The sequence below is a fragment of the Corvus hawaiiensis genome, chromosome 1, assembly GCF_020740725.1.
Source record: "Corvus hawaiiensis isolate bCorHaw1 chromosome 1, bCorHaw1.pri.cur, whole genome shotgun sequence".
NCBI lineage: Eukaryota > Metazoa > Chordata > Aves > Passeriformes > Corvidae > Corvus > Corvus hawaiiensis.
Window position 1 is genome coordinate 16,792,310 of NC_063213.1, and position 24,439 is coordinate 16,816,748.

The window sequence follows — 24,439 nt, forward strand, 5'->3', positions numbered from 1 at the left end:
ATCATTGAATCATAGCAAAGAAAGAGCAAAGAAGGTTATCCTATTCATCCCAAGTTGTGAGGCATGTTCAACAGTAGCTAATGTACTCCTGACTGACATCCCTCCTGCTGAACTAAACATCTTTTGTTTTATCACTGCTTCAAGCATGTTTCCTGTTATCAAATTCTCCACTATAAATACCATGCAATCAGTTAAAAATATCTCTTTTTTTCTCTGCAGGTGTGGAAATTTGCATTGCTATAGCTCAGCAGTGCTAAACTTAGAGAATCCAAAAAAAGCTTCTGTAGTTGAAGAGAAGCAGTTGCACAAAGGTGGCTGCTGCAGTGAGGTTGACTGTTGACAGAGGGAAAAGCACACAGCCTCTCATGCTGTGGCCCTCCCCCTACCACCTCTCTGCAGCAAGCAGGAAAAGCATCTCAATCAAAGTGGTTGATTGTGCTGTGGGCAGGCTTTCTGATGAAAATTTAAGCAGGTATAATTCAGGTTTCACCTGCATGTGACTTGTGTTGAACAGAGTTCATACATTGTGTAAATCTGTGCAACAGAGCTCTCACCTGACAGCCTTCATGGTTTCATAAGCTTTGACTTCATGCAGAAAAAGGAAATAAGCTATTAGATGCAAAATTTTAGCAGTATTAGAGAAATGCTTTGACAAGCTACAGTATTTGTTTACCTGCTACAGTATCATCACCACATTTTCTGAATCTTTAAACAGAAGCACATAAAGTCATGTCAATAGCAAATGAAGAAGCTTTATTTAGCTTAAGGGAAGTTTTAAAAAGAAATGTCAGAGTTGATGGAAACTTATAAGATAGCTCCATGCTTCCCTGAAAGAAAGGTCATACTTCTTTATTTTGGCACACCTAAAGGTTAGAAAAGAGGGTCTCAATATCATGGTTGCATTGGGAATGACTAACGCTATTCTTATTTGACTGTGGATAACCCGAAGTGTTAAACACAACTTCAGCCTTGACTGGCTCAAGAAGCACTTATCAAGAATCCTGGCTACCAGGAGTGTGGATTTTGATGACACAAAATACATTCCACTTACAGCTGAATTTCATTCTACTGAGCAGAAATGTCATGTCAAAACAAATACAAATCAAGACAATGAATATTAATTTGAAATAAATTCTGTCCATATTAATTTTCAATGGTTATTACCTCCATCATTCACACCACAACCTGTTTAACAGCCCTGTGGGCAATTTTGTGGGCAGTAAGCCACAGTGGGTATGCCATTAGTATTTGAATATAATCTGTGTCATAAAATGAGGCAAAGGGTGCAGGAAAAAGCAGAGCCAATGCCTTAATGAGGAAATAAACTGCTGTAAATATATCCCTTAGAAATGCTTCTACAACCTGTTCCTATCCTTCTCTGACATTCCCTGAATCTGGAAAGAGACCAGGGAATATTACTAGAGATCAGTCTCAGAGGAACGGTTCAACTGAGGGAGAAGTGACTTTTGGCTATTTTTTCATATAGAATTCCAGGTGTGTTTCATAAGTATATACACCCTAAAATCTTGTTTGACTCTCAGGTAATGCAGGATGTCAGCTAATAAAGAATTAGCTCAGTACAACACTTAATGGAAAGAACTTCAGCACTGTTGATTTCAGTGAGCTTTAGATCCCAGCATCACAAAAATGCTGTTTGGAAGAGAGGTGTGAGGGTCCACACTCTGGCTCCTGCCCAAAGCAGGATGGTCACCAACATTATATCAGGTCAGTCATGATTTTGCCTGGCAAAGTTTGGAAAACCTTCAAAGAATGGGAATCTGGAATCTCTCTGGGTCATCTGTTCCAGCGCTACACCACCATCTGAAGTAGAAAATGTTTTCCTAATGTCCTGTCTGAAACTACAAAGCTGTAACATGTATCAGTTGCCCCTTCCACATTAGTGACCTAACACCACCATGGAAGAATTTGGCTCCACCAGCTTTGCATCTGCCCTTCAGGCATTTTTGGGCTGTCATTAGATCCCTCCCCAGCCTCCTCTGTCAGACTAAACAAGCCCAGCTCCCTCAGCCTGTCCTTGCTGGCCCCTGATCACTGCACACCTCTGGCCATTCCACCAGCTCTCTGCTGGACACTCTCCAGTATCTCCACACCTAGAATGGAGTGCAGTATTCCAGGAGTGGGCCCACCAGTGCCAAGAGAAAGGAACAGTAACTCTCTTCGTTTGTTTGCCATACTCCTCCCAACAGAGGCCGATTTCCTCTACTGAGATGATCTTTCACTCATGGTTCTTATTCACTGTGGTATCCAGCAGGATCTCCTTTTCAGCAGGGCTGCTGCTCAGCCTGTCATCTCTCAAACTGTACAAATGGTTATTACAGCCCAGGTGCAGGACCTTGTACCTTGCTGGGTTTCTGAGAGTTTTGCTGGCCTAGTCCTCATGTTTCCAGTTCCCTTGCATTGAAGGTCTGCGACTGATCATGACAATCGGTGCCCTCAATTAAAAGCATCTTCAGAACATCCACAGGTGGGTTTTTATGTCATCACTCAGGTCACAGATGAAAAAGTTAAACAGTATAAATCCCAGTGCTGACCCCACTTGCTACCGGCCAGCAAACCATTGACTACTAGCCCTTGACTCTGGCCAGTCTCAGCGCACCTAACCAGCTACCTTTCCAGACCACACTTGTCAGCTTACAAACCAGACTACTTAGAAGCTTGCTACTTCCTTAAAGATCATGAGTCTAAATCAAGATGGGGAATGTTTGAAGGAAATGGATAGAACTCATCTTGACAGCATCTCCTCTATATCAGTCATTCTAGTTAAATAAAATACTTCAGCCTCTGAAGGTGTTTAGCTGATACTTCACAAATGTTGATATTCCTTTAAGACGGGAAGTTAACTATTATCTTTGAGATGCAGAAAAATGGCAAAGCTTCTCCCACATGTTCATGAGTTTCAGTCTTCAAACAGCACTAAAAGGTACTATGCATCAAATGAAGCTTTATCCAGTGAATCACTTGTTATGTCATCAGAAAGGTTCCCTTCCTATCCAATTTTCTGTTCCTTTTGCTGAATATATCTGCTGTATGATTCCAAACACAGGGGCAGCAGTGATGCTGAGATGACTCACATTCAGTTTGTGTGGGTTTTTAAACAGCAATGAATTGGTCATGCTTTTAAGCAAAACTGACTGATACTTTTCATGTTCCCTAAAATATTTCCATTCCCTAAATGTAAATATCTTCTCTCAATCATAGTTACTATGAACATGAATACTGAAAGAAATATATTTGTATATTTCATGATTTCAGATTAAATTTTTTTGGGGCTGCATCACGCTGTTAATGCCTTCTCTTCTCCTTGCAAGGCTGTGACAGGGCAGAATTCTCTATTATCTGCTTCTCCACAACCTCACATCAAAAAAATACTACAAATATCACATTTTATTTCAGTTGTTAAAACACCTCTGCAAGAAGGAGGAGATTGTGATAAGTCTGAAATTTTAAGATACAGATAAGCCAGTAATTTGTAAATAGTTATAAATAGGTACCTACTGATAACTTTGGCACCTCTTAAGAGCATTTTTCCCCTATTGCAGATTGTCTCCAATACTTCCTTCCAAGACAAGACAAAGAAGAGCAGAGTGATTCCGTGCTAGGATTAGGAGAAGTACTTCTTGTGCTCATCCCTGCACCTGGTCACATAGCAAATGCTGAGTTTTACACAACTGAACAGCTTTTCCTATTGCAAGAAATCACTTAGGCCAGGGATGGAGCTGGGAAACATCCACAGAATTTTCTCATCAGTACAAACAGCACAAGACTGCAATGAACACACACAGTGACATCTTCACAAAGTGGGAAGATCTTTGACCATACTTAGCATTGATGCCAAAACCAAGTTCTCTGTAAGAAGATATTAACTGTTTAGTGCTTCTTAAAATGTCAGTGATAAATTTTCTTAATATTTCTGTTTTCTTAATATTTCTGTTACAATAAACCATTTGCAATGATTTATGCCTGTACTGGGCTATCAAAATGATTAGAAAGATGAAGGAATGGGCAATAGGTCAAGGAATGGGCAGACTATGCTAAGGCCACAGCAATAGAAATTTCATTCTAGAGTTCATGCATGTTTCATCATTGCAGAATCTTCCCAAGATGTATCTACCTGGGAGATCCACTGGTGTTCCAGTGCCAAATATCACTTGCAAACTGACAAGAACTAGTGAATGCTTAGAATAAGGTTCCACCCAGACTTACCTGGGTAAGTGGCTCAGGAGGAGGTGGTGGCGGTGCTGGTGGAAGGTCTGATTCAGGCTCTGGAGGTGGAGGAGGCAAATCATCCCCCAACTGTCCAGTAATGGTAACATAGGGACTTACTTTAGAATAAATGTCACTATTCAAGCCTGTTGAAGGCTGAGTGACTGTACTTTGCTGGTTGGAAGAAGGAGTTTTCTGGGCTTGTAAAGTTTTCTGTTCAACATCATTTAGGTCTGCTACAAGATCAGCCATTAAAGCATCCAGGTCTTTGTCCTCTAGGGCATTTAGTGATTCTGTAAAGAAAACCACAAAATGTGTCAGAGAGTGAGTGCAATGCAAAGCACTGTTTCCAGTTCAGCAGAGACTAAATTGCAGAAGGCATGGTTACAGGGTTATGGGAAAGGAAACAACATTTTACATGGGTTCAAGAAATAAATGTGCTTTCGGAACAACCATTAATCTGGTCATACTGAAGTTCAGAGTACAAGGAACTCTACGAATACAAACTAAACAGGACAGGAAGCTTCAGTTCCAGTGATACAGTCTCAGGCCCTTATGATGTTACAAAACATGGCCCTGATCCAGCAAGGTTACCAGGTACATGCTTAGTGATATGATTGTCAGAAATTCCATGAGCTCCCATTAGGCTGTAAGTGCATACATAAATGCTCAGCAAGTTTCGGCACGGCACACAACAAACCATGTAACTGAGGCCTAGATGAAGAATACCTCCATATATTATTACTATTCTACACAAAATTACATGAAGCAGAATCAAAGAATTCTAACACACAAGAAACTGCATGGTATCATCTGCAGCACATCAGTAATTCTGTGATCTGTGACATACCACATGGGTGGTCCCTCACACACAAACTTTTGAGGAGCCTTTAAGCAAGAAACAAACTAGAAAGTTTCCTTTAAAAGCATCTTATAAACCAGATAGAAACACTGTAACTTCTTTCTGTTTTCTACTCTGACAGAGTATAAGATAAAATCTTATACCAGAACTTTGTATGTAATTTGAGGTTGTTTGAACTAGCCATGGTGTAAGAGATATTGTGGAGTAAAACCCTGTAGGATGATTTAGCTTTCTAAAAGAGAAGGGTTCTTTTAAGATTGAACAGTCGGTGATCTAAATCTCTTTGAAGAGTCCAGTTAAGAAATAAATAAATCACAAACTGAGAAAACTTTTAAGTGAGATTTTGAGAGGAATGGAGAGCATTGAATTAGATACTCAAAAATGCTAATCTAGTTCAATAAAGAATAGGTCATTCATCAGACTAAGTGTGAACATGTCACTAGGCCATCTCTGTTTACTCTGCTCTCCCTGTTACATTAATATAGTATTTAATAAGTTTTTCTTTACAGGGAGAAAGTTGGCTTATGATCTTCTCTATTAACATAGTTCTACCCACTTTGCTGGTAGAGTCTTTAGGAAGCCTGACAGGGAACTGATCCTGGGACAAAACCAGAGGTTAACACCAACTCAGGCTAATGCAAACAACCAGCCCTCAGTAAAAAAAAAAAAAAAAAACAAACACAAAAGGAAAAGGAAAAAAAACCTTAATCACAAACAAAATCAAAGGGAGGGTTCTTATTTCAAACTCAGATAAATCACCTAATTTGGTTAGCCATACAGCCTCAGCAAGCAGCTGTACATGCAAAAGTGACAGTGGAAACCAAAACGAGAATAAGCACTGAAAAGAGGAAGCAGCTGAAGCTGACTTCCACTGGACAGAAATGTTTACGCAGCTCTGACATCACACTGGGAAACTTCGTCTTCCACCAAGTTAAATCTTTACATTTATGTAAACCTTTTTACAAAAAGGTTACATTTTAGAAAGTTATTTGGGAGACTTCTCATTTTTGTTTTCCTCTATACTAAGACATTTTTAAAAGTCTGACTTCTACTTAAACTGAGTAATGCTCCAAAAAATTGTTCCTTTTGGAGTTTCCTAAATTGAGACACAAAAATATACCCCCCTCCTCCAGCACAACAGGGTCCTTTTGTTTGGTTTGGGGTTTTTGATCAAGGATATGTAAAGATTTTCTTCTCATTTGTTGCTGTAAGGTATTTTAAGTAAGCATAAAAGGCATGAAAGAGTCCTTTCAGCTACTTACCATTTAGATCTTTAAAACCAACTGTAAAGCTAAATTCATTGTTGGACTCTTTGGGGCATGGAGGTGGTACAGTCTCCACTCCTAAACTCTGTTAAGATAGAAGAAAAACAAGTATCTGATGATACAATTACTACTACATACATTAACATTTGAAAATCAATTACCTGAATTTATCTAATCAATTCTTCTCCAAGGAATAGAATGACACACACTGGTTTCTGAGAGTATGTTAGACTGGTAAACTAACTAGGGCCAGGACAAGGGTTCAAGCACTGTCTCACAATCAAGGCAAGGGTTTTGCATGCTTCTCAATCCAATGTTGATCCATGACGGCAGCAACTCTTGTCAGGCAACACCTGGGCTTGGTGTGGGGAACAGCAGAGAACTGGACTGTTTCTAATCGAGACAGTGGGCAAAGCCAGACTGATTTTTAGCTTTCTTGGGTTTTCTGAAGGAGGGTGTGGAAAGAGTTTAGCTGTGTACACATTTGAGCCACAGTATCGTTTTCTTTCCAGAGTGCTTTATTTACTAATATAAATGAAACCTAGCGGTTGCTTTCTCCTGTTGTTTGAAAAAAACCCAAACCCAAATAGAACAAAGAAAACCCCATGCTGTTGCAATGTAAACTGCAAATCTGTGTAAATAGAGAATTCCTAGTTTGCAGCAGAAAAGGCCAATTCTGAATTTGCATTTCTTTTTCAGCCCTGTTGTGCCACGTAAAGGTATCTCTGCATGCACCTATCATTTACACTTACTTTAGGAACAGACAGACTGGTAAAAAAGTGTGAAAAACGAATCTACAGTCTTGTTTTGAAAGTTAAGAGTCTGAGGGAATTAACAGATCCAACTCAGTTAACTGAAAGTCTTCAAGCTTTCAGACACCCCTATCTCCTTGTCCCATACAAAGCTGATGTGAGAGGTGATACCAGAAAGTTAGAGAGGAGGAGAAGCCTGTCTCCATATCAGGAACACTCCTTCCCACCCAGTACTGCACCAGAGAGCACAGAGACAAGAGGCTCACTCTCTTACACTCTTTGCATCACTTGCACTTGTAACAGTGCTGTGTCCAATCTGAGGAGGTAAAATCTGTGACAAGGAGTCTTTTGCTCCTGTGAAGGCCTAATAATGAAATGAGATTACCATAAATCCCTCCCTATTTTATATAAATACAAACATATATAAAATAAATATCCACAATTTTAAAAAGTCCTTAAAGAGCAGAAAGGCTACCAAGGGACAAAGTATTGTGATTTGACAGCTAAGAACGCCATGTGAAATCTTGGCTTTCACCCAGTTTAAACACAATTTCTATTCTGTGCCTCAGAATTACTGGTATTTAATTTGTCAAGCACTGGGATTCATCAAGAAAGACCCCCTCAAAACAAAGGCTGTAACCAAACTCACACATCCAACGTGACAACTTAAGTGTTTTCAACCATGCATTTATTAAAATACAACAAATTTATTCCCTTTGTAGATTTTTTCTAGAAATAAAAATTCTCCTTTCATCAGCTTTTGCAGGAAGTATTTCATTACTAGAGCTTTAGGAAAAGGCTCATGCTGTTTTATACTCTCAAGACTGTATTCTGCATTGGCAATTATATCTCTATGAATTCTTCAATGCCACCCTCACTGCAGCTCAATATTTTGCCATATCTAAAGATTACTTTTAAGCATAGATTCAAAATGTTGCTTTCATTTCCAAAGTTCACATTCAACACGCAGGCTACATCCCATTTACCCATGTATGCTAAGCATTCATACCTGAAAAGTTAGACTTAAACTCTTCCTGTTTTCACAGAATCCTTTAATTTCTTTGGACCAAGTCCAGAGGAATTTAAATTGCGGGGCTGGGTTTTTTTCAGAGAATGTCTTTCACAAGCAGTTAGGTCTTTTTAACAACCTACTCTGCACTGATATTACTTTATTCTTCAGGCCACTTGTTTTAACTATTGAGCAGAGAAATTTAGTTGAATGTTTACCAGAAAAATGTAACTGTATTTATTCAGAGTGGAAGTGCATGAAAAATGTAGAAAAGTTCCCTCTTTTCTCTAACACATAATAGCTATTTTTCTAATCTTGATGGAAAAATAGAATTATTTACCTGAGTCAGCATGTCCATCTCCCCAAGTAAATTGCTGAACATTTCATCTATATCATCACAGGTTTGCTCCATCTGAAAGAAAAAATCCACAAACAAGAAATCATCAGAAGTTCATTTCAAAGCCAGCAATGGTCAAAACCAGAAGATATACAATGCTCTTTTATATTGTGTTCATAAATAACTTTAAAACAAGTGCTCATGACTTGCAAAAACCTGAATCCATACCTTAGAAGTAACTACTGACAGTTCAGAACCTCTATCCTGTATATGCTTAAACACACTTCAGATCTACGCTCATCAGAAGTGCCAACGACCTCCTTTTATCGTTTACATTTCATATTAAGTCACCAGCTAATAAATCATGGCTGTATGTAAAACATCAAAAAAAACGTAGCCAATGAGAGATAGAGAGGGAAACAAAGTGTGATGCCGAGAAATTCCTGATGTTTCATCTTGAAAACCTTCTTTCTTTGGCTTAGATAACTAATACTACAGAGTTTATTGGGTGTTATCTAGTGTAAAACCAGGTTATGATTAGGTATATAACCAACTTTTTGGCTCGATTATTTCTCCCTTTTTCTTTCAAATATTACTGCACTGCAAGAACTCCAGTCTTACCTAACCTCAAGACATCTGAGGGAGGGCACTGAGACAAGGAAAATGGGTAGATGCTGCGTGACAGCCAATGGCAACACTTGTTGCAAGAGGGTGGTGTGAGGACAGGATCACACACTGGTCATCAGACACAGCTTCTGTTATAATCCTCTTCCTCATAAATCTGTTCCTTTGTAGGGAAAGAAGCAGTGTAAAAGGATGTCTGCCATGGAACACTACCAGAGGCAAGAACTAGAAACATCATTTTTTTAAGAGTTGTTCTCAAGCCTGCAAAGGATTGAGAACTGTGGTATTGAACTCATAAAACCAGGGTTCAAACTAGGGCCAAACTTTAAACATGTAAGTAGTCCTATTGGTTCTCTGGGTTTGTGTGCACCTGTATTGGTTTTTCTGACAAGGTTTTGGGAGGGGCGCTGCAGAGGTGACTTCTGTGAGAAGGAAGCTCTCCCCATGTCAGAGAGGGACAGTAGTTCAAGCTGGCTCCAAGATGGACTTGGTGGCCAAAGCTGAATCCATCAGTGGTGCTGGCAGCACCTCTGTGGCAACACACTTAGGAAAGGGTAAAAAAAGCTGCACAGCAGCTGCAAAAGAGCAGCGGGAAAATGTAAGTGAAATAACCCTGCAGACTCCAAAGTCAGTATTGAAGGCAGGGGAGATGTTCCAGATGCCAGAGCAGAGATTCCCCTGCAGGCCATGTGTGAAGCCCCTGGTGAAGCTCATGGTGAAGCAAGTTGTTCCCTGGCAGACCATGAAGTACCATGCCAGAGCAGATATCCATACTGCAGCCTGTGGAGGACCTCCCACCACAGCAGGTGGACATGCCCTGAGTGAAGATGCAGGCCATGGTGTGCCACACTGGAATAGGCTCCTGGTGGGAACTGCAGCTTGTGGAGAGGAGCCCACACAGTGCAGGTTTTCTGGTAGGACCTGTGACTCCATGGGGGACCCACACCAGAGCAGGCTGTTTCTCTAAGACTCTACCTTGTGGAAAGGATCCAGGCTGGAGCAGTTGTTGAAGAACTGGGGAAAGATCCCATGTTGGAGAAGTTCATGAAGGACTGTCTCCCTTGGGAGGGCCCCCATGCTGGAGCAGGGAAACAGTGTGAGGAGGAAGGAGCAGCAGAGACAAAGCATTATTAACTGACAGCAAACTCATTCCCTATCCCCCTGTGTCACTTGAGTGGGTAGGGGTAGAAGAGTTGGGAGTGAAGCTGAACCTGGAAAGAAGGGAAGGATGGGGTAAAGATATTTTTCATTTTCTTCTTATTTTGCATTGTCCTATAATTTTATTAACTGGCAATATATTAAATTAATTTCCCTATGTTGAGCCTGTTTTGCTCAATGGTAGTTGGCAAGTGATCTCCCTCCCATATCTCAGCCCATGACCTTTCCCTGTAATTTCTCTCCCTGTTCTGCTGAGGAGGGGAAGTGATAGAGCAGCTTGGTAAGCATCTGGCAGCCAGCCAAAGGCAACCAACCACAGCACACAACCAACCAACCACCTCACAGGGTGAGGACCAGGCTGATGCAAGAAAGCAATCAACTGAGGACAGCAACAACTCTAATGACTATAAAGACTGGTAAGAAAAGAAAACCAGCAAGTATCCTGTTCTTCAGTCTTAATGCTTTTCCTTTAATGGAGCATCTTGAGTCATGTAACTATTCCATGGATAAATTATAAAGGCCACTGAACCCTATAGTCCATATCTGTTTGAGAACTATGATGTAACTGAACAAGGCACAGGTAACCAAGAACTGAATTTTGAACTTTCATGTTTCTCTCAGATCCCAGAAATCAAAGACTTAAAGATTTGGGAACTGGATACTCTTAAAAACATTTAAATAGGATGTGGTTGACAGGGCTGAGGGCAGCCGTAGCCCAGCAGTGGAGATGGCAGAGCTCTGCCCAAGTAATGGAACAAACACCCCACAGGACTGAGCAAAGGGAGAGTTAAAGTCATATTATCTGCTTCCTTTCCAGCTGACAAATCCCCACCGGATGGTTCACTCTCTCTGTATCACGCTTATCGTACAGAACCTCGTACACAACATTCTGGTTTTGCAGACTCAGCAGTATGCTGGGTGGCATATGATTACTGAATCTTAATTCATTTATTTGAGTCAACAGCTGGGTAGCTTCCTACACACCTGGCACTTGGGAGAATCAATTTTCATAGAAAGGCTAGATAAAACGGCACTTATTTGATCAGGCAGAGTGAAGATACATTTGTTAGGTGATAAAAAATGAAGATGCAGTTCATACTGACAAGTATCTCATCAGTGTTTAAATAATACCGAATAATTTTATGTTTTCCTGTTTTCTCGTTTAGGAGATCAAAATATCTTCTAAGGAAATCTTATCAGTTCTAGCTATTTGTATGTTTTTGGTGGATTTTTTTTAAGCACTAGCTAGATCAACTTTCAGGAAAAGATCTTGATACAAGTTCTTTTGACAAAGTGAAATCCTCTTTACTATATTTTTACACAATAGAAATATTAAAGCAGCAAAAAATTACTCGAGTTGCAACCAGTTGCAACTTCTTACCAAGAGAAGTATAAAAACTGTCTAAAAATGAAAAAATCAAACCTAGGGACCCTCTTCAATAATTAACAACAACAGAAAAAAGATAGTTAGTCATGTTGTCATCAAGCCAGCAAGCCACTGCCTCTACTAGTATTTTATTTTCTCTTGAATTTTTATTGATTGGGTTTAGAAAGACAAAATTATTATCATAATCAACAAATACACTGGAAATTTTTTAATGTTAAAACACACTGAATGATCTCTTAAATTGGTAAAAGAACTCTACATACTCACCAAAGACCTTGTCAAGAGCTAGAAAAACTAAAGATAGTAAAGTGAGTCCCCATAACATGGAATTGCAAAAGAGTGTCCATCCATTCTCCTCCTCTTTGACTTCTCTCCACACTTGTTTCCATTTCTTTTATTTGATTGCCACAATAGGAATAAACAGACAAAAAAATTTTCAAATTTGGAAATTATCCTGTTGGATGTTGCCTCATTTTTTATCAGCAAATTTTTCTGAATTTTATAAATAGCCTTGAACTTATTCAAACCAGAAAATCAAGGTGAAATGTGCAGGTGTATGAGCTGTTATTAACAAAAGAAGGGAAAAGATTTACCAAAGTGCCCAGATGAAAAAACTGAGTTTCATACTCAATTCTACTCTACTGTAATTTTTCTATCAGGGTTTTCTCTATTTTGTACTAATACTAGGAACTCTTAAAATCACTATCAACTACAGTAAACCGAACAGAAAAAAAACCCCAAACCAAACAGGACTTTTGCAGTAAATTTCCCATATTATGCATAAGATTTTAAGCAGAGAAAAGAATCAGAATTGAAATAAAATGAGGAAATTGCAGTTTCACGAATAAACAAGCTGCGAAGAGCTTCATGGGAAGGCATATATGTGAAACAATGTATTTTTGAAGTGACTGATTTTCAAACTGATGCCTTCTGCGCCACCTTTTGAAGTAGCACAGTTAAAAGTACTCTTTGTCTTTTATTTCCCCCAGTTTTGCATTCTCAAATCTTCACTAAGCTCTCATAAAAACCTTTTTTAAAATTTTATTTTATTTAATACTCCTACCTTTCTCATACTGTATATCTAAGAGATTGGGACATTTTCTCTTCAACTTGCTATTCTAACCACCAAGTCTCTTTTAGTTTATGTATAATTAAGCCCTCACAGGTTTATGTAATACATAAATATTGACTCATTAATTCACCCCACCATTTACCAGAAGCCCTCCAGACCCACTGGACCTATTAATTTTTTTACCTTCCCAATTTAGATAGGAAATTGAATTGTTTGATATAATCTTTAACACTCAGTAGGCAGCTAACAAAGGAAGAGTAAAACAGTGGTATAAAATTCACCCTGCTTAAAAAAGAAAAAAGAACCTATTTAAAAATATCATGAAATCTGACAAAGTGACCATACAGTGTACATAAAAAGCCCCCAAGATAGGGTACTATACCAAGCAGAGTTTGAACTGTTAGTATTTTAGTATCTGATAGCTCTGAGAAATACTCAAAGGTAGGCCCTTTTCACAGGAAGAGTGGTCTAAGTCACATGGTAAAAAGGGCTTCTACACTTGAAAGTCGGGAAACAAGCTGAAAGGCCCTGTGAAACTGAACAGGAAATACCAAGATTATTATCTCTGCAACGCAGTCTCAGTAGAGTTGATGCAGTTTAACCAACCAAAGGAGTACAACAAAAAAGGAATGAGGTACAGCATGAGGTCAGAAGATAAAGACTTAGAGTGGATTCAGTAATGAACAGTATTGAGCTATGAACAGTATTAGGAACGAGCCCACTTAGTGATCTGGCGAACAGTCACAGACACATTCATTACATTCAAAGTATTGTTGCTGTTCTTAAACTGCAACATACGTAAATAGCAGAGATAAAAATATATGAAGTCTATTTTGACAAGTCACATAGAAACATCAAAAACACACCTTCAGGTCCTAGTGCCTGCACTACAGTGTGTAAGTGTCCGAGTACCAGGACCACCAAAATGAACACTGTTTAACTATCCAGATGACCACTACCAGCATTGCAACTTCCTGCTATTGCTTAATGCTTAAATGATTTCTGGAGTGGAATGAAGAAAGCTTTAACATTTTAGAGAGACACACCAGTAGCCCAGTGAGTAAATTGCTCAAATCAGAGATTCACCCGTGTATACTACAGACTACGCAAAGTAGATCATCCCATAGCTGAAAGCACATAGCAAAGACAGAAAAAAGGAAGAAAACTAGGGAAGTGTTAATGAAAGTGACAGAGTCCCGCCATAAAGTGAAAAGCTGGAAAGAGGGTAACTGATTGTCACAGAAAACAGATGGGAAACTACTGTGATTAAAAAAATGCATCAAAACCTAGGGGAAAGTTACTGAAGCACCATTTCATCCTGACTTGTAACACAAAATCAATGAAATAGTAAATGAAAGTCTGAATAACTGGTCCAGGGAAATGTGCAGTGTAACTGTGAAACTCATCATCACAACTGGTGAGTAAGCAAGCTGAGGAGTTGGTTTTCTCTGCATGTAGTTATAGCTAGAAGTGTTAGTATTGCAGAGAACCGCAACATGATGAACCTCATGTTTTACAACCTAAAATAAAGGCTCCACCAGTTTGGAACCAGAGTAAAGCTTCCATGATAGACAGGTTACACCATACCTTCCAGCACAAGATTTCCTGACTCCTTCTGAAGTACACGATGCTAGCTGTTGCTGGGGGTAACCCTCCAGACAGATTGACTGCAGGTCTGAAATAGATCTAACTAGGTTTCTTACAGCGATTTTACAGTTAGGTGTCAAGAAAAACTCACACTACTCACATACTAGTTAGTATATGAGTATTCTATATATATGTACACCTAAGTGAGGCAGGATGGAAGTTCCTTAACCACCTATTCCATCACATCTAGTAAAAAGTCCTTAACAGACATTTAGGCCCACTTTTATGAAGTAAAGTACATGAGAACATCTGTCTCTGCAGAATTCAAGCCTAGAGGAACACAATCCAATTAGTTACTAATTCTGGTAGATACTAAGAATGGAAATGGAAGTTTTGGAGTGATACAATAGAAATGGCAGCTGACCCCAAGGTTTCAAAATCACAATCAGATTTGGCAATTAGCATGTTGACTTTCCTCTTTCTTACCTACGTAACATGGCCCTGTAACTCTTCTGCTTTAACACTAGCTCACATTTTGAAAAGAATGGATCAAAAGCAATTAGACTGCTTCCAGTCTGTACTGACCTAACATTGATAAGGATGGTATTTTCCAATAAAAAGCCTGCACATGCTGATAAATCTGAAAGCATTTTTTTACTAATATTCCCTATTCTTCTGGGAAATTTGGTGTGCCAATAACTGGAGGCTTATCTGCAGCTGAAGTTACACTGCATATTTATCTCAGGGATGGCGTGACATGCTATAACTCCATTCATGAGGGAATAAAAGTGACACACTAGAACACTAGTAGCTTCAGGAAGACTGTACAACTGCAAAGTGTCCTTATTAGTTCAAAACTGAGTCATATCTGGCTTTGGATTAAAATTAAAATGGTAGATAAATACAGTCAACTGAGAATCCTACTCTAATGTTAACAAGGGGTACTAGAGCTCATATTCTACTAATTCCAGAATCACTCACCCAGATATAAACACAAACGTTGTTAGGTAAGAGCACCCCAAATTCACACATCCTATTTGTGTTCCACATAAATTTTAACTATGCCATTTATGCAATTAAACCTCTTGAAAGCTTGTTTCCTTTTTTGCCAATTTGGAAATACACAGTTAAGTCACATGTTTTACAGGAACAAACCTGCAGTGAGGAATGATTTTGGAAAAAGTCTTTATTAGTCCAAAAGACCCAGATTTCATAGACCTGAAAACTATACTATTCCACTTTAATGATGACACTGATATTTTACACTTGTGCTGACTCAGCATCCATCACCTCTGTGCTCCCCAGCCTTCCCCTCTCCCCCCATGCACTTCCCCAAACACATACTTTTTTCTTTAACACTCTTGCTGCGAGTGGTGTCTGGGAGGAGCAGCTGTGGGTCCTGTTCTTGGGGTGAGGCAGGATGGCAAGATTAGTGAATTGTCACTGAGGCTCATTTAAGTGAAGCTGAAAGGAACAAGGGACTACCTAAAAGCTTACTCACGGTATGTCAGGAAGAAGTTACTCAAGGCCAGAGGAGAGGGCTAGCAAAGGGCTTTCCTTCTGAGAAGACAGGACATTTAACCTGTGGCTATGGTAAAGGCATGTAGAGGGACATGGCACGCAGGCCGGATGTGAGACCCCTCACTCACTAAGATCCTCTCTAAAATAACTCAGGCACAGACACAGTCTGGATCCTGGGCTCCAGAAAATGCATCCCAAATGTACCCAAGCAGCTGGGCAACTGTGAGTTAAAAGCACCTTATGAAAGGCAAAGAAAAAAACCACCCTGGTGTAAAGAACAGATGCAGGGAGGAGAAAGCTTGGGAGCAATTTCTATGTACCAGAACTTCACTTTGTACCTTCCTGTCAGCTCACAAGGGGATTGTTTCTATGGAAATCAAAACAGTGCCACTTCTGTTCATTCTTATACAGTATCCTCACATCAGTCAATGTGCTTCAGTCTGGCCTGTGGACCCAAGAACATTACAGAACTACAGTTACAGTTTCGGTCATCTTCTTTTTATTTTGTCACAGAATTATTTACTGCAGAATGGTCCAGTCTGGGGACTTTCTCATGAGCCATACAGGCAACACAAAATGGTAGGAGGAGACATATTTCCAGCCCTACGCCTTTACAAAGACTGGTAGAAGAAACAATTCCCTATTCTGTGCCAGATTAATGGCACACAGGAACAATATTTCCATTCCCCCAACATATCTTCTCCTGGAAAAGGCTGGGTGGAAGTGTATCCCCTCAGCTCATGAACCACCAGCTTATCCAGGCTCGCCCATCTTGTGTTGATAATGTGTCTACTTCAGCTTTACTCAGGTATAAACAACTGCAGACATACAAGTTATCAGAAAACGTGAACCTCAGTTCTAGGTTCCTCCCACTCCCTGCCATGATGGCAGAGCAGAATAGCAAGAGAGTAATGTAACCCTGAGTAACAGAAATTTATAGTTTCCACATTCCTTCCCATAATCTGCAGCTTGTTGATGTTGGTGCAATGTTTTCCTTCCTGTTTTTTTCCTGTTACCCAACACTGCTGTACAGAATGTAGATGACAACACGAGTATTACCGCAGGCCTGGGCCCTAGGGTATATCACCGTGTCCCGCAGCCATAGGGAGGAGGAGGAAAGAAGATCAGCAGGCAGGAATTGTGCAGCAAGATTGATTTATTTAATTATTTTACAAATTCTTGACTTTTTTCTTCATAGTCTAATTGGACCAAGGATCAGCCACCCCTTGGGGGTGATTGGCTAATACCCTAAAACATCCATTGTCAAAGTATTTTTCTACTATACCATAAACAAGACTTTTCAAGGTTGCAGGTGGCTTGGTTGTTTACATAACTCTGCTACCTCTTCTGTGAGAGAGAAAAGTCTCTCACGGACTTAGAAAATAGCAAGAAAATCCTTGCTAGCAGCATTTTTGTATCTACACGTGAGACTGTCTTGTACTTTAAACAATTGCCAGCAACATACAATAATGCAGTTTTGATGTTTAGCTTCACAGTCCATGAAGTAGGCTGATCCTACATTAACAGATTGTCTAACAAACAGAAAACCACAGACAAGGAAGCCCACAGATGAGAAAGGAAGGCATACAGGGGTGTAAAATGAGGGAAAATCCTTCCCCTCCTCAATTCCCCATAGAATCAAGGGATGTTAAGTGTGGAATAGTGAAAATAATAGCACAAATTTAAGAAGAGGAAAAAAGGAAAGAAAAGTTACTGTACCAAATTTGAGTGCAGGAACTGCTAGGTTGGATAGTCGATGGCTCATCTTTTCTAACACTCACTTCCTCCCACAATGAGCCACTAGGTAAGCACAAGATATGCTATAAGGGTCCATGACACAACTGTCTCCCCATGCAAATAACTTATTCCTATGACCTATCATTGGCAAAAGCTCTAAATCACCATCTTCTTTCTTATAATCACATGTTCTTATTACTGCCAGAAATGCTTAAGGGATGGCACACATGGTATGGGAAAGGAACACTGAAAAAGGAAAACACACTAACATAAAATGCTCTAACAGAGCGAAGCAAAACGATGAATCTGTAAAGATTTTATTGAATCCATCTGCTTGTTTCATGCACAGTTCATATATCAAAATCAAATAAAGCAAATAATGCTTTAATATGAATTTACAGATATTTCACCAAAGTACCGTGCTCAGTAACAGTGAGTAGTAGAAAAATTAAATGAAGATTTTTTTTATAAATCTTTCTCAGTTTTACAACTGACTGAAGTGTCAGGTACAATTCCAAGGCCCACTGTTAACTTTTCACCTAGCAAATTTGCTTCTTTCAGTCCATACAATGCAGTGATTACAAGCAGCTTTAAGCAGTGGGTTTCAGATGAAGATCTGTAAGGAAAGTGGAAGCCTGGAGACACCACAGACAGGATGTTGTATTGGTATGGTGGTGGTTGCTTTGTCACAGCCCACGGAGCCCTGAACTGCACAAAGAAACAGATATGAGAAGAAAATGCACAAAAGGAGAAGAACCTTGTGACATTTCCATTCTTCCATTTCTCTAAGGTTTTCCATGAGAAGGAAATGTCACTGCCTCCCTCTCTTTTTTCCCTTAGAAGTGGAGGGATGGAACAATGCTGATCTGGTCACAGCACCTCCACCACGACACAGGGGAGACAAAAGAGGCCAATCTAGTGACAGATATGAAAGGTTTTGCTGAATTTCATGTAAGAACATGGCCCCTTATAGGACAGAACTGCAGTTAAGTTTATGTTGAATCCCTTCCTAGAACTAGCATCCAAAACCACTGGATCATTTGTATTTGCTCTCTCAAACATTAATTAGGTCTGTCACCTTCCCCTCAGTCAAGAGGATATGGTCACCAAAGTACAAAACTAAGCTGTAACCACAAGTGTTTGGGAATGTTATCTGTGTTCATATTTTTGGCACGTATTCTTGCTAGCTCAAGAACATCTCAGAAGTTTATGTCCTCCAAGGCACATGCACAGCAGATATTTCAAACACATCAAAAAGCACAGAGAACAGTAAAGTGTAGTTGACTGGTTTTTTTGTTTTGTTTTGTTTTTTTTAATTTGAAATCAGACAGAAAAACCACATCACCTTTCAAAAATATTTTTTGGGCTGATAATCCTCCTTATTTCTGTGCTTCAGTGAAATCCCCACAGCAAGTGAGGGAATGGGGCCTTCCAGTACTGTTAGAAAATACCAGAAAAATCTTCAGAAGTACATCAAAATCTTGCTCTGAGGCAGAGTAAAATAATCATGTGTCTGCAGACTGGGTTACCTGAAGATGCAGTAAGAGTACCAAAATTATCAGATCAACTAAGGCCACCAAGGAGCACGTTTTCATTGCTGCCAACATGGACTTGATGCCAACAGGTTAACTGACCATTCTGCTGAGCTTCCTACCTTTCCTGGTGAGTTGCCTTTGAGACAGACACATAATTTTGCCTAAAACTTGGGCACTCTGAAGGTAATTCGCCATTTTTATCAGCAAAAGCATCCAGTGAGTGCCTGTATGATTGATTTTGGCTGCTTGTGATTCTCTCTATGATTGATGGACCAGCAATGCTGCTAAAGGAAGATTTGCTCCCCTTCCATCCCCACTCTACCTGACAGGTGTAGGTATAATGACAAGATATTCACCAAAAAGTTTATTTTATCAGTTCAATTGTCTGAGGACAACTGAGGACTTTCGGTTGGTAGTGACATTAACTATGCAGGGTCTGCTCATCACTGATAGCAGAAACAGAGAGTTTTATCCTTTAATATTGATGTCACATGCCACACTTTTACATCCGCTGCTTTAGATTACAGGCAAATACAAAGCGAAAGCAAAAATGGAAATGCACTGAGATGTATCCAGTGCAAAACTTCTATCAGATGTGATTTTGGTTGCATTTCTAAATGGAGCAGCAGAGAAAAATCTGTTTCGTATATACACTGAACGTTGTTCTCCCTCTAGGATTCATAATGCATCTACTCCCCAAAATACGCCTAATACTTCTAATGACTGTAGCCCTTGTTTATTTTGGCATAAATTCATAGCATGCTGAATCAATGCTCAACAAGAAGAAACTGCTGTGTGCAGGCTGGCATAGCAAAAAAATGAGAGCAATTAGTCAGCCACAAATCTAAAAGGTAGTTTATTGGAAGAAAGTCTTTGAAACTAATGACAGGCCTAAACTTTCTGAACTATCATTACCGAACTAGTTTGTGAATTCCCAGAGTAAAATATTAAGTCAGATCAAAGTCATCTGTGTTTCCTTTTCATTCAAAACCCAGAAGCAATACTATAAATTAAAACTGAGGGGTGGTGAGGAACACAACCTCATATATGCTCCTGTAGATGCTCAAAGTCTCCTACAGAAACTTGAGAAGAACATGGCACCCAGTTTCTTTCTTTCACAGTACAACATACATATTTTACACTGGCAGCTCTACTGTTAATATCTAGTGTAGCCATGGATCAATAGGCTGGACAACAATGACATCTGCATCTGACCTGGTTGTCCCAAGCTCTTTTTAGACAATGAAAGGAAAGGAAGGCAATTTTATAGAGCATGATTCATAGTTGCTGTCCAAAACTGGGCCTCCAAACCAAGTTTTAGCAGTATCTACCTTTCTGTGTAAGAGACTGTAAAGGTGACTCAGAACCTCGGGTGACTCAAATGCTCACGTGTACAGCTGGATGAGGAGAGTCCTGCCTCTAAAGCCCAATAAGTGTTTTGGAAGGTCTGCAAGGATGCAAGTTACCATTGTCACTAGAGACCCTCCAAAGGAAATAAGCCAAAGCTTCCCTATTGCTGCATGCAAATAACAGGTCTTATTTTCACTTTCACCCCAAATCAGCATCTGACCATGTGAAGTCATCATCACAACAGGTCAGACTGACCCTACAACAAAACAATCAAGATATACTGCAACCAAAGATGGAAAAAATGGTCGGTAAGAAAAACACATGTAGTTTGCAAAGAGAGCAGGAAAGGATAAAGGCCTTGATATCTTAACAATATACAGGAAAATGAAATTCAGCTACATTCCTGTAAAGCAACCTCTGAAACAGAAGCATGCTTTTAGGAAAATCCATGTTCCCAGATCATCTTATCAATGGTCAGATGTTCACAAATCTGCAAGGAAGACGGGTCCTCTCTCAAACAAGGCAAGCCCTTCTCTCACTTGCAGCAGTACTCCAGACTGGTGGTTTTCTCAGACATTTTGCAGGGCCAAAGAGATTCAATAGGTGATCCCTCCATCCACAGGCTGCCCAAGTCCTAGCTGTCCCTTCACCACTCACAGCAGACCAAGAGAAGGAAAGCGTTCTGCCTCTTCTTCCTTTTATTCCTTTAAGACATTTCTTCTATCAGGAAAGGTGAAACACAGCAAAAGCAAAACCTTAGTGGGTTGGGTAATTTTTTTACCTTCAAGAAATCTTGGGGCTCAGTACTGACTTAAATTGTTGCAACATCCAACAGGCCCATCTGCTAATACTGTTGCCTCTTTTGTGCAAATTGTTAGCCTACCAAATGTGTGTCCTTATAAATTACAAAAAAGATCAAGGTTACACTTTATTTACAGGTGCATGAGTTATGGTATGTGATCTACTAGACACTGCCCAAGTATAGTGACTTTCGATCTGTAAAAAATCAAACTTTGCTGTAACAAATAGACTTGATAACAAAATAAACCAGCACTTCAAAAGCATCATAACCTGCCTGAAGATACTACACACTGATAACCACAAATTCCAGCATGAACAATTAAAACACAATTTACTCAATAATTACATTGAACCATCACACATTTTGCCTCCAAACACTAGAATAGTCTGTAATAGCCACAGGAGGTATTTTAAAAAGAAAGAGAAGACACAGGGAATGATTAAATGTCTCCTTTCAGAGACAGTACATTTTTCCAGTTATGTATGTTCCCAGATGGATCAGAATTTTCTGAGAATAAAACAAGGACCACTCAGTTATCTGTAATGCTCCACTGACTCAACCTACCAAAGACATTTGTATGCCATATTTCAAACCAAATTATCTCCATTTTTAAGCAATGCTTGCTTGCACAAAGCATTAAGTACAATTAAATGTAATAGTCTCCTTAGAAAGCTCACAGGGAAAAACAGAACCAAAGAGGTTCAGCAAAAAGTAAAACTTTTTTAACCTAAATTTGTATTCTTTACAAAGTTACCAGAAAAAAAAATACTGTAAATTTAGTGAAGATAAATGATTAAGAGACTGCACAGGTGGAGCAGGTCACTAGTATAGGCTCTCTGGAGCACTGGGGCTCACCTATTTGTCTCTAATGACACAGACTGGACTACATCAAGCCCTGACTACATTTACATCACTGTTGTGCAGCAGCAGGATAATTGATTAACAGTAAAATCAACACATTTCATATGTGAAATAAGATGGATGCAGGTTTGGAAGAGATGACAAAACACACGCCATGTAATTCATAAAGAGGAACTAGAACCAAAGAGGAAAAGTGACTGCCAAAATTCTGTGAACCGAAGTTCTGAGAGGGAGAGACAAACTGGAGACAAATTAATCACAGAATCAGAGTAGTCTTGGGTGGGAAGTGACTTCAAAAAGTTAAGATGCTAGTTTGGTGGAACCTTGCTTATTTTGTTTGTAGGCTGTGTTCCTACATCAAATTTTTAATGACAGTTAAGACTGGCTGGATCATATGCTGCCTAAAAGACACTACAGGATACCTCTTCCCAGTGTGACGATTAATGGATTTATTAACTTCTCTTTTTGGTGCACGAGGGATTGAAAAACCACCCCAAACTTGTGGAGATTTCATTTCAGTTACTTCTCCGTGGTATTCAGCCGAGGGTATCATGCGGGATGGGCGCTCTCTGAGTCAGGCGACACTTAAGAGTTTCTCACTAAACCATGTGGCTAAAGACACCACCAGCAGAGAGATGTAAACTGTTCCTTGGAAGTCTCTACTGGCTGTTTGGCCGTAACTGCACCACCTTCTTACATGCTTAGTTTAAGACTAATAGATTAGCACATTTACATGGGGTATTCTCTGCCCGCTTGGTCTGCAGTTCTCTCCCGCCTGCCTTCACTTTTCGAACGCTGACCCTGAAACAGGGCCCTGTGCGTCCCTCGGGATCCCCACCGGCCTCATGAGGCTACAGGGAAGCTTCGGCAGCCCTGCCTTGCAAATGATCAACCTCATACTCACTTTCCCCAGGGACTGGGCACAGGGAAGGTCTGACCCAGCTTAACCCTACCGAGGAGAACAACCATCACCGGGACCCAGCACCGCAGCACGAAACCCCACGGTCCCGCTTCAGCCCCCCGAGGCCACGCGTGCCGCCGGAAGGTCCCTGTCCCGCGGGGGAAGCCGGTGTGCGGGGTCTGTCCGCTCTGCGGGCTCCCGCCCCGCTGCCCAGAGCGGGATTTGCCGCACCTCCCACCCCAGCTCCACTGTTCCCCGCCGGGCTCCTCACCGCGGCGAGCGGGACCCCGCACACCTCCGCCCCGTCGGGTCCCGGACTGGCGCCGGGAGCCCTCGGGGGTCCGACTAATCCCTCCCTGTCCGCTTTACCTTGGCGGGCGGGCTGCAGCTCCGGAGGCTGCGAGGAGGCGCGGCTCGGCGGGACCTGACCCGGCTCGGCGGGGCCGGGGCTGCCTGAGGGAAGTGGGGCCGCCCCGCCGCGCTCGCAGCGCCGCCCTCCGCCTTCGGCCCGGACAGAGGCGGTGGCTGTTGCTTTGCCCGCATCCCCCGGGGCAATCCCCGGCCGGCCCGGGCAGCCCAGCCCAGGCAGCCCAGCCCAGCCCCAGCGCTCCCCACCCCGCGGCCTCTCCTGGGCCGCCCCGGCCGGGCTGGGCGCTCTCGGCTGGACAGCCCTGTCAGGCGCTCTCTCGTTTTCACACAGAATTGGGTTTCTTTCCCCCCTCTTTTTGTGACTCTGCATCTTCTGTAACGTGTAAGGCAGTGATCTGCTTTCATGACATTTTTATGTCATTTCGTACTTTTGGAAAAGGCTACTTTGAAGGGTACTTGGATGTTATTCATGGAGTAGAAATGATTTTATAACACCTTAAATTCCATAAAAAGATGGGGAGGGGGGAAAAAATCGAGAAGTTTCCATCTGAGAAAAAGCAAGTGTCAGAAAATTCAGTGCAGTCTTAGAAGGGTTGATGTCACTCAGTTAAAGAGAGATTTTGAGTAATGGAGGCCATGTGCAAATAGACCTCTCTCTTGATTTAAAATCCTATTGTCAGTGTCTATAACTTTGCCAAAACAATGCCTTTAGCAGATTTTTTCTTATATATCTAAAGCACTGACAGTAAAGTGTAGTGAAAAAAGGTGAAGATGTCACCATTGCCTCCTTCTGTTACTTCAGTTTAGAGAAGTCACCAGGTAGTTCAGCTAAGTCTTGCACTTATAGGCAATTCGTATTAAAATTCCAGATTTTGCTCCAAAGAAGCCAAGAAATGCCACTTTTTTTTCCCTCCAACACTGCTGGAGATAAAATAATTATAGCAGAAGGATGGTAGCATTTCAAATTACCACCATGTTTTGCACAGCAAATATGTTTCAGTGCTTTAAGGGGTAATTGCTTTGAAAAATTCCAGCTGAGACAGCTCAGCCATATTTAAGAATGCATTCAGGGAATAGTGCATTGTT

The 24,439-nt window shown here is 40.7% G+C and overlaps 1 protein-coding gene across 2 annotated transcripts in view; it reads right to left on the minus strand.

The window, feature by feature from the left end:
* Positions 1-23,445, minus strand: part of LOC125321430 (amyloid beta precursor protein binding family B member 1 interacting protein) — a 72,180-nt gene extending 48,735 nt beyond the window's left edge. Inside the window, exons 1-4 of one of the 2 annotated variants that reach the window (XM_048294265.1) lie at positions 23,354-23,445; positions 8,453-8,524; positions 6,349-6,436; positions 4,225-4,517 (exon numbers count right to left, since the gene is read on the minus strand). In XM_048294265.1, the coding sequence (XP_048150222.1) occupies positions 4,225-4,517; positions 6,349-6,436; positions 8,453-8,524 (453 nt within the window). In that variant the 5' untranslated portion in view covers positions 23,354-23,445. Of the gene's footprint in view, positions 1-4,224; positions 4,518-6,348; positions 6,437-8,452; positions 8,525-9,070; positions 9,162-23,353 lie in introns of those variants that run through there. The other variant, XM_048294275.1, reaches the window with a different exon arrangement.
* Positions 23,446-24,439: the final 994 nt, after the last annotated feature.